This window comes from Aethalodelphis obliquidens, unplaced genomic scaffold (assembly GCF_003676395.1).
Source record: "Aethalodelphis obliquidens isolate GAN/ISIS:26980383/991018 unplaced genomic scaffold, ASM367639v1 scaffold50, whole genome shotgun sequence".
Classification (NCBI taxonomy): domain Eukaryota; kingdom Metazoa; phylum Chordata; class Mammalia; order Artiodactyla; family Delphinidae; genus Aethalodelphis; species Aethalodelphis obliquidens.
In genome coordinates, this window is record NW_020837994.1 from 2,777,163 (window position 1) to 2,793,351 (window position 16,189).

Sequence of the window (16,189 nt, forward strand, 5' to 3'; positions counted from 1 at the left end):
GTTGCGGAGCACAGGCTCCGGATGCGCAGGCTCAGTGGCCATGGCTCACGGGCCCAGCCGCTCCGCGGCATGTGGGATCTTCCCGGACCGGGGCACGAACCCGTGTCCCCTGCATCGGCAGGCGGACTCTCAACCACTGCGCCACCAGGGAAGCCCTATGTCATTCTTTTAAAGGTTGTGCCCTGCCTTCTTCCCTCCTGTTTCACAAGGACTAAGTGGGCAAGAGAGCACTCCAACACTTAGCCTGGTGAAGGCTAAGAGCCACAATTAGACCCAGGGGCAGCCAGAGGGGCAGGAAAGAAACCAGGAGAGTGTGGAGTCCACAGGCCAAGTGGTTTCAAGGAGCAGGGAGTGACCAACTGTGTCTCAGGCTGCCGAGAGGTCAAGGTGAGAGCTGAGAATGGACCACTGGATTCAGCAGCATGGAGGCCATTGGTGAACTTGTCAAGGGCAGTTCCATGGAACAATGGCATCTAAAGTCTGGAGGAGGGAGGACGGAATGGGAGGGGAGGATGTGGAATGCAGGCAGGGCTCTTCCATGAATAGGGCAGAAGGTGGAGGAGACGGTGGGGCCGAAGGATTTGTGGACAGGAGTTGCTACTGCATGTTTGTGGAGGGGAACAGTGGCAGAAGAGAGGAGACAGTTATTGCAGCCATGTCATTGGGTAGGTGAAGAGGGACAGGATTGCCCTACACACAGTGCTTTACCTGCCAAGTGGAGGGCAAGATTAAGGCACAGAGAAAGGCATCTGGCAGATAAGGTTTTGCTTGAGGAGGCAAATGTCCTTCCCTTCCTCCTTCCTTTACCTGGCTCCAGGGCAAGTGGGTTCAAAGCTTTCTACCAGGAAACAGATCCTTGCCAGGGCGGGGGCAGGGAGGCGTTGGGCTGGGCAGTGTGGGGTGGGGCGCCCTCCTCCCCAACCACTAACACTTACTCAACCTCTGGCAGCAGCAAAAACCAGTAAGTAGGTGCCTCAGACCACAGCAGAGCTCAGAGAAGACACCGGAATCAACCAAAGAGACAGCATGGTGAAGTTTGCACCCTTGTCCGTGCCATGGGAGCGCAGGATGCAGACCTTTGTGGTCCTGCAGTGGGTTTTCTGCTTTCTGGCTCTGGGTAAGGTGGGCTGGGCTGGGGGGGTGGGAGGCAATGGGATTCTTCATCTCACCTGCTGGCGCCAGACAGGGTAGGGAGTGCGCCCCCCAGGGCTAGTGTTCAGCCTGTTCACTGATGCCACTACACTGGCGTTAAACTGTGGACATACTCTTTACAGACTGGTCAATAGCCATTTCTCACACACACACACACACACACACACACACACACACACACACAATACACATACCCCATGTCCTCGCTCAGAAGCTCCCCGAAATTTTGCAGCTAAAGCAAGCCCTCCAGTTCCCTGCCCCTAGCATCCCTGATGATTGACTTGTGTCTCTGCCCTAAGGGTTGTTAAAACATTTAAAATATCCCCGGTTACCCCATTCCACAGATGAGCAGAGAAGCTAATTGCCTTAAATGTCCAAGGCTGTAGGTCTGGACTCCTCCTACTGCCAGAGGAGGAGAGGGAAGGTGGTAGAGGGAGGAGAGAGGGCTGAGGGCGTGGGAGGAGGTGTGGAGAAGGGGCAGGAGGCCACAAGCCGACAAGTAGGCTGGCTCCTGGGCAAAGGGCACTGGGGGCCCAGAGCCAGGTGGGCTGAGGCCCGGGGATTACAGGGGATGAGGGACATTTTGCCCAGCTGGCCTTGGGAAAGCTTTCCCAGCAGGAGTGTGTCTGACTGTCCGTGCCCACCCCCAGCCCAGCCGGGGATCCTGGCAATGTCAGGAGCAGCACAGGGAGGTCAAGCAGCGCTGGGTCTGGAGCTAGAGGGAGGGTCGCTGAGCAAAGGGATCTGAGCCCACTCGCACCACGAGCAGGAGCTTGTACCTTGTCCCTTATCTTGGGGACAAAGGGGAGCCCAGGAGGCTTTTTGGTACAGGAGTGACAAGGTCCAATCTGTGTGTGACAGGTCTCAGTGCCTGAAGTCTATGGATCTGCTGTGTTTGGGGTGTGGGGGTTAGACCAATAGCAGGGAGTAGCCACCAGCTAGATCAGGGTCCCATGTGGCATGGACCAAATCCAGCCCACTGATTGTTTTTGCATTTGTACAGCCCATGAGCCAAGGATAGTTTTTAGATTTTAAATGTTTGCGTAATTCAAACGATTACGTGCCTATGTAATATCCTCCAAGTTGCCCCATATAGCCTCAGAGTCTAAAATATTTACAATCTGGCCCTTTAAGAAAAAGATTGCCTCCCCTGGTCTGGCAGTGAGTGGAAAGAAAGGGCCCCTTTTCAAGGATACTTAGGAGATGAGTCCACAGGGCAGGATTTACAGACTGGCAGGAGAGTAAGGACTTCCAGTGGGGGAGTAAACACCACACATGTTGTAAACGGCTGGCTCACGCTGGACATAGAGCAGGCATTTTGGGGAGGGGCAAAGAATTGGCCAGAGAGGTCAACCAGGCCCTGTCACTGAGGACTCAGAGCCCAGAAACAAATACTTTCCAGGGGGTTACATGTTTACTCAGTTTCCTTTCCTCTCCTCTATAATTCACACACTCACACAGGAAGAAGGTAAGCTCCATTCAAATGGTCTTGTTCTCAGCTGCATCTCCAGCTCCTAGAAGAGTTGGTGTTGATAAATGTTTGTTGAATGAATGAATGTTGGGAGCATGATGTAGACAAAAGAGTAGAATTGAATGCCAGGTCCCATCCTACTAGCTTGCTCTGGGACCTTAGCCAATTTGCATACCCTCTCTGGGTCTCAGTAAAGTGGGTTCTTACATTTCTCCCCCTTGGTGTTACAAGGTGAAAGAAGGTGTCTCCCTTCCTAAGGGATTGAAAAGATCCCCAAGTTTAGGTTTTGCTTGCTGATAGGAGTTAAAAGGTGACCTCAGGGTGAGGGGGATGGTGGAGAGTTCTTTCTGTCAAGTGCAAGTTCCTCTTGCGTGGGTTTTTTCCTAACCTTAACATGCTATGTTAGTTACAAAAATGAATATGTGCTGTTGTAGCACATCCAAACAAAATATGTATCCTAAAAGTGAAAGACTTCCCCAAATCCTACCCTCCAGGGAGCCACTATTTTTTATTTATTTATTTATTTATTTATTTATTTATTTATTTATTTATTTATTTATGTATTTTGGGCTGTGCACATCGTGGCTTGTGTGAAAGCAGCCGTGAAAGCGCGGAGTCCTAAGCACTGGACGGCCAGGAAATTCCCTCCAGGGAGCCACTATTAACAACTCTGTTTTATTCTCTAGAGGCGGTTTTCTGAAAGGGGGATCAACCCACATAGACTTTTGATTTTGCCCAAGGGCAGAGAGTCCTAGCTGAGGTTCTTTACCATTTTCTCACATTAAATATTTGTTATATAAATAAAAATGATAAAATCTAAGTCAACTGCCAAGCCATCCTTATCCCTTACCTCCTGGTGTCTGCCTCCTCCCTCCAGATCTGCAGGTGTCCTTCCAGCCTCTATGCATGCGCATCCACAAGGGTGGACATGTTATTCTTCATGCAAATGGTGGCATTTCACTCCCACTCTTCTGCAACTTTCCCTTTCAAGTTTTTTATTAAAAAAACTTAAAGGCAAACAAAACAGTGATCAACTCACCAGGAGTGTGGTTCGTCCTTTTCTGAATCCTCCAGGAATCACGAGGCTGATGTGAGAGCACGGGTTCCAGCAGCCATTGGCCAGCAGGCCTGGGAAGGAGGGGAAATGCCTGGAGGGGAGCTGCCTGCGATGGCAGTGACTCAGGGCTGCTGCTCCTTCCTGATGTTCAAGAGACGCCAGATGAATGGGTTTGAGTGTGAAGTCTCCCCATTTTTCATTATTAGTGACTAATTAAATGCTATTTAAAAATAAACTACAGAGGTGGAAGAAACCCAATTGTCCATCGGTCCATTGATGGATGAATGTATAGCAAATGCCGCAAATAACACAATGGAATGTTATTCAGCCATAAAAAGGAAGGAGTTTCTGAAACATACAACATGGATGAATCTTGAGGATGTTGTGCTAAGTGAGATAAGCCAGTCACACACACACACACACACACACAAATACTTTATGATTCCTCTTATGTGAGGTTTGTGGACTAATCAAATTCATGGAGACAGAAAAGAGAATGGTGGTTGCCAGGGGCTGGGGGAGGGGGACATGGGAGTTTTTGTTTAATGGGTACAGAGGTTCAGTTTGGGAAAATGAAAAGAGTTCTGGGAATGGATGGTCATGATGGTCAATGTGAATGAACTTAATGCCACTGAACTGTACACTTAAAAATGGTTCACATGATAAAGTTTATGTTACGTATATTTTACCACCATAGAAATTTAAAAAAACTAACAAGTGCCCCAAACACAGCACTGGAAAGTCAGCTCCACGAGGGCAGGAATTTTTCTCTGTTGTTCACGGCTGAACCACCAACACCTGGCACATAGGTGTTCTGTGTAAACTGAAAATCTGTGAGCCCCAACCTATTTTCTCTGGCTTATGAATTTTACTACTGTTCAGACTGGGTCAAAAGTCCCCTTCTCCTGGAAGCCTGCCAGGAATGACAGACCCAGTCTACCCCACTTTCAGATGCAATACAACCGGAGGCTGACCTTTTAAAGAGTGTGAGTGCATGGTGTTGAGTGGAAGGAATGGGATGGGAAGGGAGAAATATTCTCTGGGAATGATGTTCCATTAGCATCAGGTAAGGGTCAGCCCCACAGACCCCCTGACCCTGAGATGAAGCCAGGATTAGCTTGCTGCAAGGGACTTGGAATAGTAGGTAAGAAGGTATTTCCTCACTTGGCCTGGTCCTAGCCATGCTGCACCCCAACCCATGGGCCAGCCACAAATTGGCCTCTTACTTCCTGCCTCCTTCATCAGGAAAGGGCATGGCAGGCAGAGGAAGCAGCATAAGCAAAAGCTAAGAGATTGAAGGAACTCAGTCTCTCAGTGTAGGTACACTGAGCAGTTTCATGTGGCCGGAGCATGGAGTGCATGTGGGTGAGTGAGGCTGGAGTGGGAGGGGGATCAGACCAGCCGTGGGGAGCCTGAATGCCAGGCTGAGCTACATGGGCTGTTTTTAAAGTTATGAGAAAGCCATGGAAGGACTTTAATTAGAGGGGGGATCTGGCAGAATTTATCTATGGAAAGATGGGCGAGAGTGGACAGAGAGAGGGCTGGGCAGAGAGAATGTCTCCTTTTTCTCTGAGGGCCCAAAGGGTGGAAACGAGAAACAGTTAAACCAGTCACTTCTCCCCCAGGCATTTATTGAGCACCTGGTGAATACAGATACTTAACTGGACAGAGAGGAGGTGGAGGGGGGAGACTGGAGTGAATGAGGCAGCCTGGTGCAGTGGGAAAAAGTGAGTTTGGAGTTAGGCCTACCTGGCTTCAAATCCAGGCTCCCAGTGTGACACTGGATGGGCTGCATTCCTTCCTCTTTGAGGGGAGGGGAGGCTGACCCCTTCTGCCTGGGGTGAGGGCTGGACAGGACAGTGCTGCTGGTGCTGGGCGTAAGGGTGGAAATCCTTCCTTCACCCCTCTGACCACTGATGATGGTTCCTGCTTCCCTCCCCAGCCCAGATCTGCATTGTGGTCTTCATTGGTCTCCTGTTCACAAGATTCTGGATCTTCAGTATCCTGTATGCAACCTGGTGGTACCTGGACCGAGACAAGCCATGGCAGGGGGGCAGGCGCATTGAGGCCGTAAGGCGCTGGGTCATATGGAAGTACATGAAGGACTATTTCCCCGTCACAGTGAGTAATGGGGCTGGCTGGGATGTGGCCAGGACCGTAGTGCCCCACGTGTCTGTGGGGAAGTGCGGCCCTGTGTGCAGTGAGCAGAATACTGGGCTGGGATGTAGGAGCCGGGCTTCCACCTCTATGTGGCCTGGGGAAGAGTCCAGCTTCTGTCTGGCCGTGGTTTCCCACCTGCAAGGATTTGGGGCAAGTATGAGGACTGATGAATGAACAGGATTTGAAGGAGCTCTGTGGGCCATGTAGTGTGGCACACATATGTATCTTATAAACCCCTCAGTAGCCATGCTTGGGGGTGAAGGTAATAAACTTAAGGTCCTAAGAGACCCTCTAGCCCCACACTTCAGAAGATGAGGAGACTAACCCCTAGAGAGGGACAAGGATGTGATCAAGTTCACATACAAAGCTCTTTTACTGATTTAAAGTTTGTGCATTTAATCAGTTTAGAGGGACAGGGGAGAGGACCCTGAACTTGTTCTCAGATTCTTCCCCTCACTCTGGTATGTTAGGCATCCTGGACAAGGCCTTGCCCCATTCTAAATCTTAGTTTACAAATGTATCCAGTGAGCACACTGATCCCTCCCACTGGAGTGCTTAGAATCTCTGACTTTCTGACTCAGGGCACCTCATGGCCTTTTGGACACTTGACCCTGGACCCAAAGTTCAGTCCTGAGTGGAGCAGAATCCTTGATTGAGTGAACTGACCTTGGCTCCTTTCCTGAATCCCAGACAGACTAAACTCTTGGGTATAAGCAGCTGGGCAGGGATGATTTATTGTCCAGACAGGATGGGGAAGGCAATGGGGACTCAGAGAGGTGCCAGGCAGGGGCAAGTGGCCCTCCTCTGGAAACAGGAGAGAAGAAACATATAGAGTGTGGCCTCTGGAGCTGAACAGACTAGGTTCTATGATCAGTTCTGCAACATACAAGTGGCGTGACCTTGGGTGAGTTACACAGTCTCTCTGAGCCTCAGTTTCCTCATATGTAAAGTGGAGATGATGCCACATACATCATTGGGTTGTGTGGATTCCATGAGACAGCAAGTAAAGCACTTTGTATGTTCTCGGTAAACTAGTAGTTTGTATTATTTTACTGAATTGCTGGGGATTCTGGGGAGATGTGGGCATGGCTGTGGGTCTAGGGAAGACTCTGATAGCTCAGAGACTGGCTGTTCTGCCCTTCACACCTGCATGGCTTCTCCCACCCCAATCTGGGAGCCCCACCTCTTCCTGGCCCTCCAGAAATTAGGTCCCCAGCTGGTAAAGCGATAGGGAATGGAGGAAACAGGCTCAAAGTGGGTAAACAGCTTGGCCAAGTCATGGGCGCTCAGCAGCAGAGTCAGAGTTCCCGCCTTGCTCCCTTCTGAGAGTTCTGGAGCCCAGCAAGGACTAGCAAAGGCTGGGCAACAGCTCGGGTGCAGGAGCCCTTAGCATCCAGTGAGCAGGGCCTCCTGGGCAAAGGGAAGGGGTGGGATGGGGCAGGGCAAGGCAGGGCAGCAGGGCAGGGGCTGGGCAGAGGGCAGGAAGTTGGCTGGCAGAGGCTTCCATGCTCATTAGGGGTGATAGATGTTGAAGGGCAGAGCAAGTGGGCAGTGCTGAGCCAACCTGAGGGGCCCGGGTGGGGGCAGTCTTCCTCGACCCCATATCTGCTTCCTCTGCAGGGTGCCCTCCCAGGACCTTGTCAGCACAAACGAGCAGGGTTTGCTGGGTCCCGAGGGAAGCCATGGGAATGTCATGGGCAGAGTCCCTCATCCCCACCCCAGGACTTCTGAGCTTTGAGATTCTGAATTCCCATCCCCCCCCTCCTCTTCCCAGCCTCGCTCTTCTGTGCCAGGAAGGCCAGAGTTTCCATGGGAAAGTATGGCCTGCAGCCTGAGAGTGTTTGTGACACCAGCTACCAAGCCAAAGAAAACTATAAGTGGTTTCTGGCCTCAAGTAGAGCTTTGCAGATTCTGGCTCTGTGGTCTCCCTCCACACTGTGAGCTAAATCCTGAGTCCACCAGGGAAGGAAAGGCGGCCTGCGAAGGGAAGAGCGCAAGCTCAGGCCCAGAGCCTGCCACTGCATGGTTTCTGAGCAACAGTGTGACGAAAGCAGAAGGTGCACCTGGGGATGAGGCGGGAGAGGTTTGCAGGGATAAGGTAATGGAGGCCAGTGCAGGCCATTCCACAGAACTGGAGCTCTTCAACTGAAAGCTCTCCAGGGGGCTGTCTTCCTGCCATCCCGTGACCTCCAAAGGACAGCATCTGGCTCTCTTTACAGCTGGAGCTGCTGACAGCTGCAGAACCTGATGCTGAGCAGCTCTGTGCCTGTCCTACCCGCCATCCTCCTGCTGCCCCAGCCAGTTAGCCCCCCAGGAGGGTTTCTCAACCCTGGGACTACTGACACTGGTGGGACACTGGACTTGTTTTGCAGAAATTCCATGCGCACAGTGTTCAGGATTGTCGCCCGCTGCAGGCCTGTGGCATCACCACCTGCAGAGGGCGGGCAGTACCACCAAGAGGCCTGCAGGGAGTGAGAAGATGAGCACTTTGACTTGCCTGTCCTGGGCTGGGAGCCTGCAGGGGTGGCGCTGGGGCCTGCGGATTCTGGACCCCACCACCTCCCTGGAGACCCTCCTACTCTTCCACATACTTTCAAAGCACAGGCCCTGCAGGGATCTTAGGGTGGCCAGGAGGCAGGGGGTCCCGGATAAGGAGTCCCCACTCTGCTGGAGCTCCCCACATTCACAAGCTTCTGCCTTCCCTGTCAAATGCATGTGGATCCCTGAGCTTCTATCAGTTCTTACTGTGATTTTACAAACTAGCATCTAGTGGTGAATTTCAAGCAAAATTAGGGCACAGTCTCTGTGTCTTGGAGCTTTCCAACCTCACCCTTAGCCTTCCTAAAGGGCTAATAGTGGAGAATCAGGCAACATTTCCCCCAGGAGGAGCTGTCTCCACCTCCTGTTACCCTTCTCGGCACAGCTGGTGACGTTCTGCACGCATCGTCTTGCTCTTTGCTTTTTCACCCGACAAGCAACTGTGGCATCTTCCTGTATCAGGACAGGAAGAGCTATGTCGTACATCCCTATGGCTACGCAGTGGCCCATGAGTGAATGTTCCATAATTTGTCTAAATGGGCCCTGTTGATGGACATTTGAGTGGATGCCAAGTTTTGGTATTACTAAAAATGATACTTCAGTTAATAATCTTGTTCAGATGTCATTTTGCACAAGTATGAGAAATTCTGTAGCTAACTTCCTCAGCAGTGGAGTTGCTGGCCTAAAAGGTCAGTTACGTTTTTCAATTGTAATATCAATAAATACTGCCTCATTGCGTTTAGGCAGGTTGTACAAAATTATTTTCCCACTAGCTGAGAAAGAGAATGCATAAGCAAGTGCTTCAGTGCGGGGAGCCAGGTATGCTTTTCAAGAAACACACCGAGATGGGTTCATAAGGAAACACCTTTCCCAATGAGAATAACCAGAATTATCTCTGCTTGTTCTTATTTTCACGTCCAATAAATCCCCACCGAACGAGTGGAAGAAGTTTGTCCTCATCTGGGAAGCAATGGCGCCTCCACCTATAGTCCCCTCAGCCTTTCTGCAAAGGGTCAAGGGTAACCAGAGGGCATACTGGGGGGGTGGGGATTTGCGGAGATCAAGTCCAGGTCAAGGACAGGACAATTTGGGGCTGTTCAGCTTGGGTAGGGCAGATAGGATCATACCCCCATTGCTGTCCCTTGGGTCCCACCAGGCTGCTCTGAGAGCAGGCAGCCAGGCCTCTGGGGCCCGAAGGCAACAAGAATCCTCAGGGTCATTCTGAAAATTTCAGCTTGGTGACAGGATGAACTTTCACGGTGTCAGAGCTGAGCCAGCGTGGAATGGACTGCTCACGCCTGCAAGGCCTGTGCAGAATTGTCAGGGAGCCTCCTGCCAGGGGCCTCAGGGCCTCCAACTCTGATGGCTGTGCCTCCCAGATAACAGGGCTCTGTAAAGGGCAGGCCCAGCAGTTACTGGCAGAGTGGAGCAGGGGTTGGTCACACACACAATCAGTGCCCCGGCAGTAATCTTTGCACACTGAAGCCTGTCCAGTAAATGGCGGGAGCAGCACTTGTTAACTCAGTTCCTCTCCTTCCACCCTCAGCCCACTTTGCCTGGAAGCTGCTAATGACAAACAGCTCTCCTCTCCCACTCCCTCTACAATATCTAGTGGTCTCCCCGGCACCCGCCATGCTGCAGGACTGACCAGACCAGGGCAGAGCTGCCAATGGGCAGGGGAACAGGTGGGTGGATGGCAGTGAAGGTCTGACATGGGGGGAGCAGAGAACCACCAGGGAGACATTTGCATTGTACAGAGGGGTTAACAGGACTAGGGCCAGTCTCCAGGTCTGCACGCTCTTTGAACCGCCCCTGATATATCTTGCAAATGCTCACTCCCAGGTCCTAAGCACCAAATTCTCTCATAGGGAGTTTTGTTAAAATAGGGCTCTTCAAGCATAGTGGCACCCCTGTGTGGCCCTTGATGGTGTATGAACTATACCAATTATAATTCAATGTATCAATTATGATCATCCTGTCCTGTAGTCTTGGTAATTCCATGGCACGCATGGACCTGAGCTTCTCAGCAGTCCTGGGAGGTAGGTGGGACAGGGTCAGATGTCCGCATTTGATAAATTAAAAGCCAGAGAGGGAAGCAATTTGTCCGAAGCCAGCAGCGAGTCTGAGACACAGATGGCACCACGGTCTCCCTAGATGCCTTCAAACGCATATCTCCATCTTCGTAAGAGCCTGAGGCTCAGAGAGGGGGAGTAAGTTGCTCAAGGTCACACTGGTGATGGCAGAATCAGGGAGGGCCTGAGATCCAGCCCCGACTCACCAGGTTGCTGTCCCTGCAGCTGGTCAAGACCGTAGAGCTGGACCCCTCCCGGAACTACCTCGCTGGCTTCCACCCCCACGGGGTCCTGGCGGCTGGAGCTTTTACCAACCTGTGCACCGAGAGCACCGGTTTTTCTTCACTGTTCCCCGGCATCCGCCCACACCTGATGATGCTGAACTTGTGGTTCTGGGCCCCTTTCTTCAGGGATTACATCATGTCAGGGGGTGAGTCTTCCCACCCCTGGGTAGCCCAGGAAGATGAGGGCTGGAGGCATGGAGGAGGGATCTCAAGGAGGACTTCTAACAATCCTGTGCTTGATGCAAGGACATGTGTAGTGGAGAAGGAGGCTAGACCCAAGGAAGCACTTCCCACAGCTCCGTGCCCAGCAAGGGGCTCAGCCAGGGGTTGGGAAGAGGGGGAGGACTCAGTCCCAGTCCTCAGGGAACTCCCAGTTCGGGGGGGTGGAGCCCAGAGCACATCCTCCTCCACCATCCCTGCCCCCTTCACACCATACTTGACCTTCTTCCTCTCCCCAGGGCTGGTCTCATCAGACAAGGAGAGCGCCGCTCACATTCTGAACAGGAAGGGAAGTGGCAACCTGGTGGCCATCATTGTTGGGGGCGCCCAGGAGGCACTGAACGCCAGGCCTGGAGCCTACAGGCTGCTGCTGCGGAACCGCAAGGGCTTCATCAGGCTCGCCCTGATGCACGGGTATCGGGGGAGAGGGCTCTCGTTCAATTGGAGATTGGCAAGGATTGTATTTTAGTGGGAAGACAGCAGAGATTAATGCAGATCCTATTTTGGCGGGGAGATTTTTTTTTAATTAATTAATTTAATTTATTTATTTTTGGCTGCGTTGGGTCTTTGTTGCTGCATGTGGGCTTTCTCTAGTTGCGGCGAGTGGGGGCCACTCTTCATTGCGGCACGCAGGCTTCTCATTGCAGAGCACGGGCTCTAGGTGCCCGGGCTTCAGTAGTTGTGGCGCGTGGGCTTAGGGGCTCCGAGGCATGTGGGATCTTCCCGGACCAGGGCTTGAACCCGTGTCCCCTGCATTGGTAGGTGGATTCTTAACCACTGTGCCACCAGTGAAGCCCTGGCAGGGAGATTCTCAGTCCATTCACAATGAAGATTCTGTGTTGGTGACGATGTACTGTCTCATTCCCAAATACCCAGAGAAGAGTCTAGAAGGGAGATTTGGTGATTAAAGGGACTAAGTGTCAAGGGTCATACTGCTGAAAGCTTGCATTAGATCTGAGACGGAGGGGATGTGGGAGAATGGAGTTTGGGGCATTGCTTAGAACTATTCTCCTACCTTGGAGCTTCTTTGAAGAATACAAGCTAACTGGGGCAGGTCAGACTTTTCCAAAGTTTGCAAATGTTTTTTTTATCTGGGAGGACTCTCTGCAGCATTCTAGTCTCCCTGTCATGTTACAACTGCCAGGCAGTGGTCCTGAGAAGAGCTGGGACCTGCCCACAATCACAAAGCAAGGCCATAGCAGGACTGGGAGACACCAGAGGCCTCCTACTTCCGGCCCAGGGCTCTGTTCTCTACCCTAATTCCTGGTCACTGGGTCCCTGCAGGAAGCTAGGTGACAAGCTTGCACCTTCTTGCACCTCCTAACCCTCTCTGCTGTCTCCCTCCAGGGTAGCTCTGGTGCCGATCTTCTCCTTTGGGGAGAATGACCTATTTGACCAGGTTGACAACTCTCCCGGCTCCTGGTTGCGCCGGACCCAGAACCGACTGCAGAAGATCATGAGAGTCTCCCTCCCGCTCTTCCATGGCCGTGGTGTCTTCCAGTACAGCTTTGGTCTTATGCCCTACCGCCAGCCCATCACCACCGTGGGTGAGCCAAGACCCAGGCTGGGATGGGGAAACCTACAGGGCAAGGGGCCCAGGCTGTGTGCTGCAAGGGGACATGCACATGGGCCAGACACATCTTTGACCTTGTGGAACTCACATTCTAGACTGGGAAACAGTTACACAGGCAGATATAAGGCAGTCTGGGAGGAGAACTCTAACAGAGACACAAAGAACAGTAGCCACTACTGAGTACCGAGCACCTGCTGTGTGCCAGGCACTGTACTGGCTCCTTACATGCAGCAGCTCAGTTATCCCAACAACCTTGGAGGCAGGGACTGTCATCCCCATTTCACTAATGGCAAACTGAGACTCAGAGAAGTTAAATCATTTCCAAAAGAACACCCTGCCCTTGAGTAAATAAGTTGAGGTTTGGTCAGGATCTATTTGACTTTTTTATTATACCAAAGAAGGAGGGTTTAATTCTGACCAGATGATCTCATAAGGCTTATTGGAGAAGATGGATACAAGGGAAGGGCATTCCAGGTGTTAGAATTGTGTGTAAAGTAGCAATCAGCAGGCTATGAAAGAGAGCCTGAGGGATTTTCCTGTAAATAATGGGCATGGGCTTCAGTGATTGGACTTAGCACCGTCTTTCCAGCTATTTGGACAGCTCATTTGCTTTCTTCTTGGATTCCACCTAGGTTCCAATGGCAAAGCTTGTAGAGAGAGGTCTGTTCATCTCCAACCACCCAGTCATTCCTTAGTTGAGTACAGACTTGGTCAGTCCCCTACACCATGACTTCCTCTGGGTTGTGTGGTAATATTTTCATGAATATAATTCACATGTGCTGCCTCCAGAGCCATTCCCAAGAGAAGAACACAGCAGCTTCTTCCTGAGCCAGGCAGAACCAGAGGAAGGAGGTACATAGGGCCTCCCGATCCCTCCCTAGAAAGGGGGCACTGCAGGCCAGCATGGAGAGAGACGGGGGAAGAAGGGCGCTTGGGCTGTGGGCCGCCTCCCCCCAAGACATACAGGCGCTTCCCATCACGGTATCTGAGACTCCCAGAGCCACCTGGCCTGGAGGTTAAGAACACACCCCCAGGGCTTACCACCTGGCACTGATTCTTCCTGGCTATGTGACCTTGAACAAGTTACTTAACCTCCTTGAGCCTCATCGCCTGACCTGTCAAAGAGGAATAATAGCAGGTTCTATCCATATAGGATTGTTAGGATGATTATAGGAGATATTGCTTGTAAATGCCAGCTGGTGGTATTGTTAATATATCAGAATCTTGGAGTTGCCCTAACATCTTAGAACGTATCACCCAAAATAGAATGGAAAGTGAGACAGTAAGAGCACTTTCCTGCACCGATGACCATTGTGGTGTGAACCCCAAGGGCACTGCAACTCTGGTGGTTCCTGCTCTGGGCCACCTCACTCCTTTGTGTCTTGCAGTGGGGACGCCCATCGAGGTGCAGAAGACACCGCATCCCTCACAGGAAGAGGTGGACAGGCTGCACCAACGCTACATGAAGGAGCTAAGCAACCTCTTCGAAGCCCACAAGCTCAAGTACAACGTCCCCAGTGACCAACACTTGGAATTCTGCTAGTGCCTCCCCAGAGGAGGGGCTGCCCCAAAGGGCAGGGCTGGCATTAGGGAGAATAGAGGGAGGGGCTGTGATCCCAGAAGGCTTCGCGGAGGTGTCCGTTGAGCACATCTCCAAAGCCTTCGATGACTCCTGCGTTTCTAACCCATGCCAGGCCCTGAGTCACACCTGGCAGCATGGCAGAGGAGACCAGACTCTGGCATCGGTGATTTGCACTCCTGCTGTGACCCCTCTGCAAGGAGCCCTCTCCTTGGTCTGCCCACCTGAGAAATGGGAGAGATGCTGGGAGGGAATAATGTCTGGGTTCTCTGTCCTCTGTGGTCCTGTCACTCAGTGGGCAGGAAATATTACCAGGTTTTTCTTCCTCTGCCTTGAGTGACAGCTGCAAGAAGCCACCAGCTGCAGCCCTTTCTCCTACAATTTCCCTCATCCTGCATCCTGCCTGTCCCAGCTCCTCCCTCCCTGAGCTGGAGAGGAGGGCAAGGCCACAAAGCCCCCGCACTCACCCTGGGCACCTTTGAGTGTCTGAGTCCTCTGAGCCCTGAAATGGCAGCCAGAGGGGTCCAGAGGTAGGGAAGGAGAATTGCACTCTGTCATCGGCTGAATGACCGGGAGCGGACTTCTTCGCCGTTCTTCTGAGCTTCAGTTTCCCTGAGTGACTAGGATGACCTCTGAGTCTCAGCTCTGACGTCACATGGGCTGAGCGCTCCATGAGGCAACTCCTACTCCATCCTTTGTAAGTTCAGCCCTGACCTTGGTATAAAAAATGGGCTCCATAAATGTCAATTCATCAAATGACAGATTCTGTTTTACTTTTTTTCTCATATTCCCCACTTCCACCTGGGAGCGCTGGTCAGAGCCTCACCTTTGCCCCCCAGCCTGGCCCCCCAGCCCTGCTGCCCTGTCTCCCCTTCCCAGATGGTGGATCAGATGGGCCAAAGAATGGCATGTCGCCTCTTTCTTCCTGACCCGTCTACTCCAACTTACTACTTCTGGCCTGTCCTATGGGAGAGAAGGGGACTGGTTATATAAAGATACAGGGTAGCCCAGCCAGAAAACAAAGGCCAGACATGAGGAGTGAATATTCCTATGTGTCTACAAGCAGGGTAGATGGGGACACACCCCTGATGAGAAGAACTCTGGGTTCCTGGGTCTGTGACTTGTGTCATTAGTGAAAGGACAGGATAGTAGGGTAGGACCAGTACTGTGAACTCCCACACCTGGAGCAAGAAAATAAGGCCTTTTCCCTCCCTAAGTTATAATCACACCCATAAGTACAAATGGGGGGCGTTCTGAGAATGTAAATTTGGGCGTAAGCCTGGCCCAACCCTTTTCAGTGACTCTGGGCAAGTCACATCTCTTCCCAACTTCAGTTTTATCATTGGAGAAATAAGGATCACGATACCGAGCTCGGTTTTCTGGGTATAGATAGTATTATGACATAATTAGCCATTTCATGTCCTGTGAGGTATGGTAGGAGTAGGTGTAATTAGGAGTCGGGTCATAGATGTGCCCAGCATCTCATGATGGCCTGTTCTGACCCTATGAGGTGGGTGCTATAGGGTCACAAGAGAGGTGGGAATCAAGGGCATTGGGGTTCAGAGGGGGAGTGATGGTTTCCACCAGGGGAAGACGGAGGAAGTGGCAGGTGGGCGGGGCTGTGAAGGAAGGGCAAGATTTGCCAAGGAGGGAAGGACCTGCCCCCTGGGTAAGGAGCCTCTGCAGACCTTAGTGGCTGAAGGAGGCAAGGATTTATCATGTCCACACTTCTGTGGGTTGGCTGCTGGTTCTTCTCAGTCTTCTTGCTCTCCCACCTGCCATGTCCTGGGACCTGCTGATCCCTTTCCCCAGATGCTCTTTCTCCTCCACCCAATCAAAGGTCACCTCCTTTGTCAAACCTTAGCACACCGCACCCACCCTCGACCCTGCTGTCTGCCCCACTGCCCTGAATCACGGTTGGTTACCCATCCTGTGGGCTAGCTTGGAGGTGAAAAGGCCATGGCTGTGAATGGGTGAGTGATCTACCATGTTCCCAGGGGACTGGGAACCCCGAGGCCAGACCACATCCTTGTGACCGTCAGTGCCCTGGGACCTGGGGACCTCAGCATCCCTGGTCAGCCTGG

General features: G+C 52.0%; 1 protein-coding gene across 1 annotated transcript; it reads left to right on the forward strand.

Moving 5' to 3' along the window:
• Nucleotides 1-952: 952 nt before the first annotated feature.
• Nucleotides 953-14,864, forward strand: MOGAT2 (monoacylglycerol O-acyltransferase 2). Its single transcript, XM_027083431.1, has 6 exons — nt 953-1,117; nt 5,623-5,801; nt 10,676-10,880; nt 11,193-11,367; nt 12,301-12,500; nt 13,915-14,864. The coding sequence occupies exons 1-6, from the start codon at nt 1,027-1,029 to the stop codon at nt 14,067-14,069; spliced, it is 1,005 nt and encodes a 334-aa protein (XP_026939232.1). The 5' UTR covers nt 953-1,026; the 3' UTR covers nt 14,070-14,864.
• Nucleotides 14,865-16,189: the final 1,325 nt, after the last annotated feature.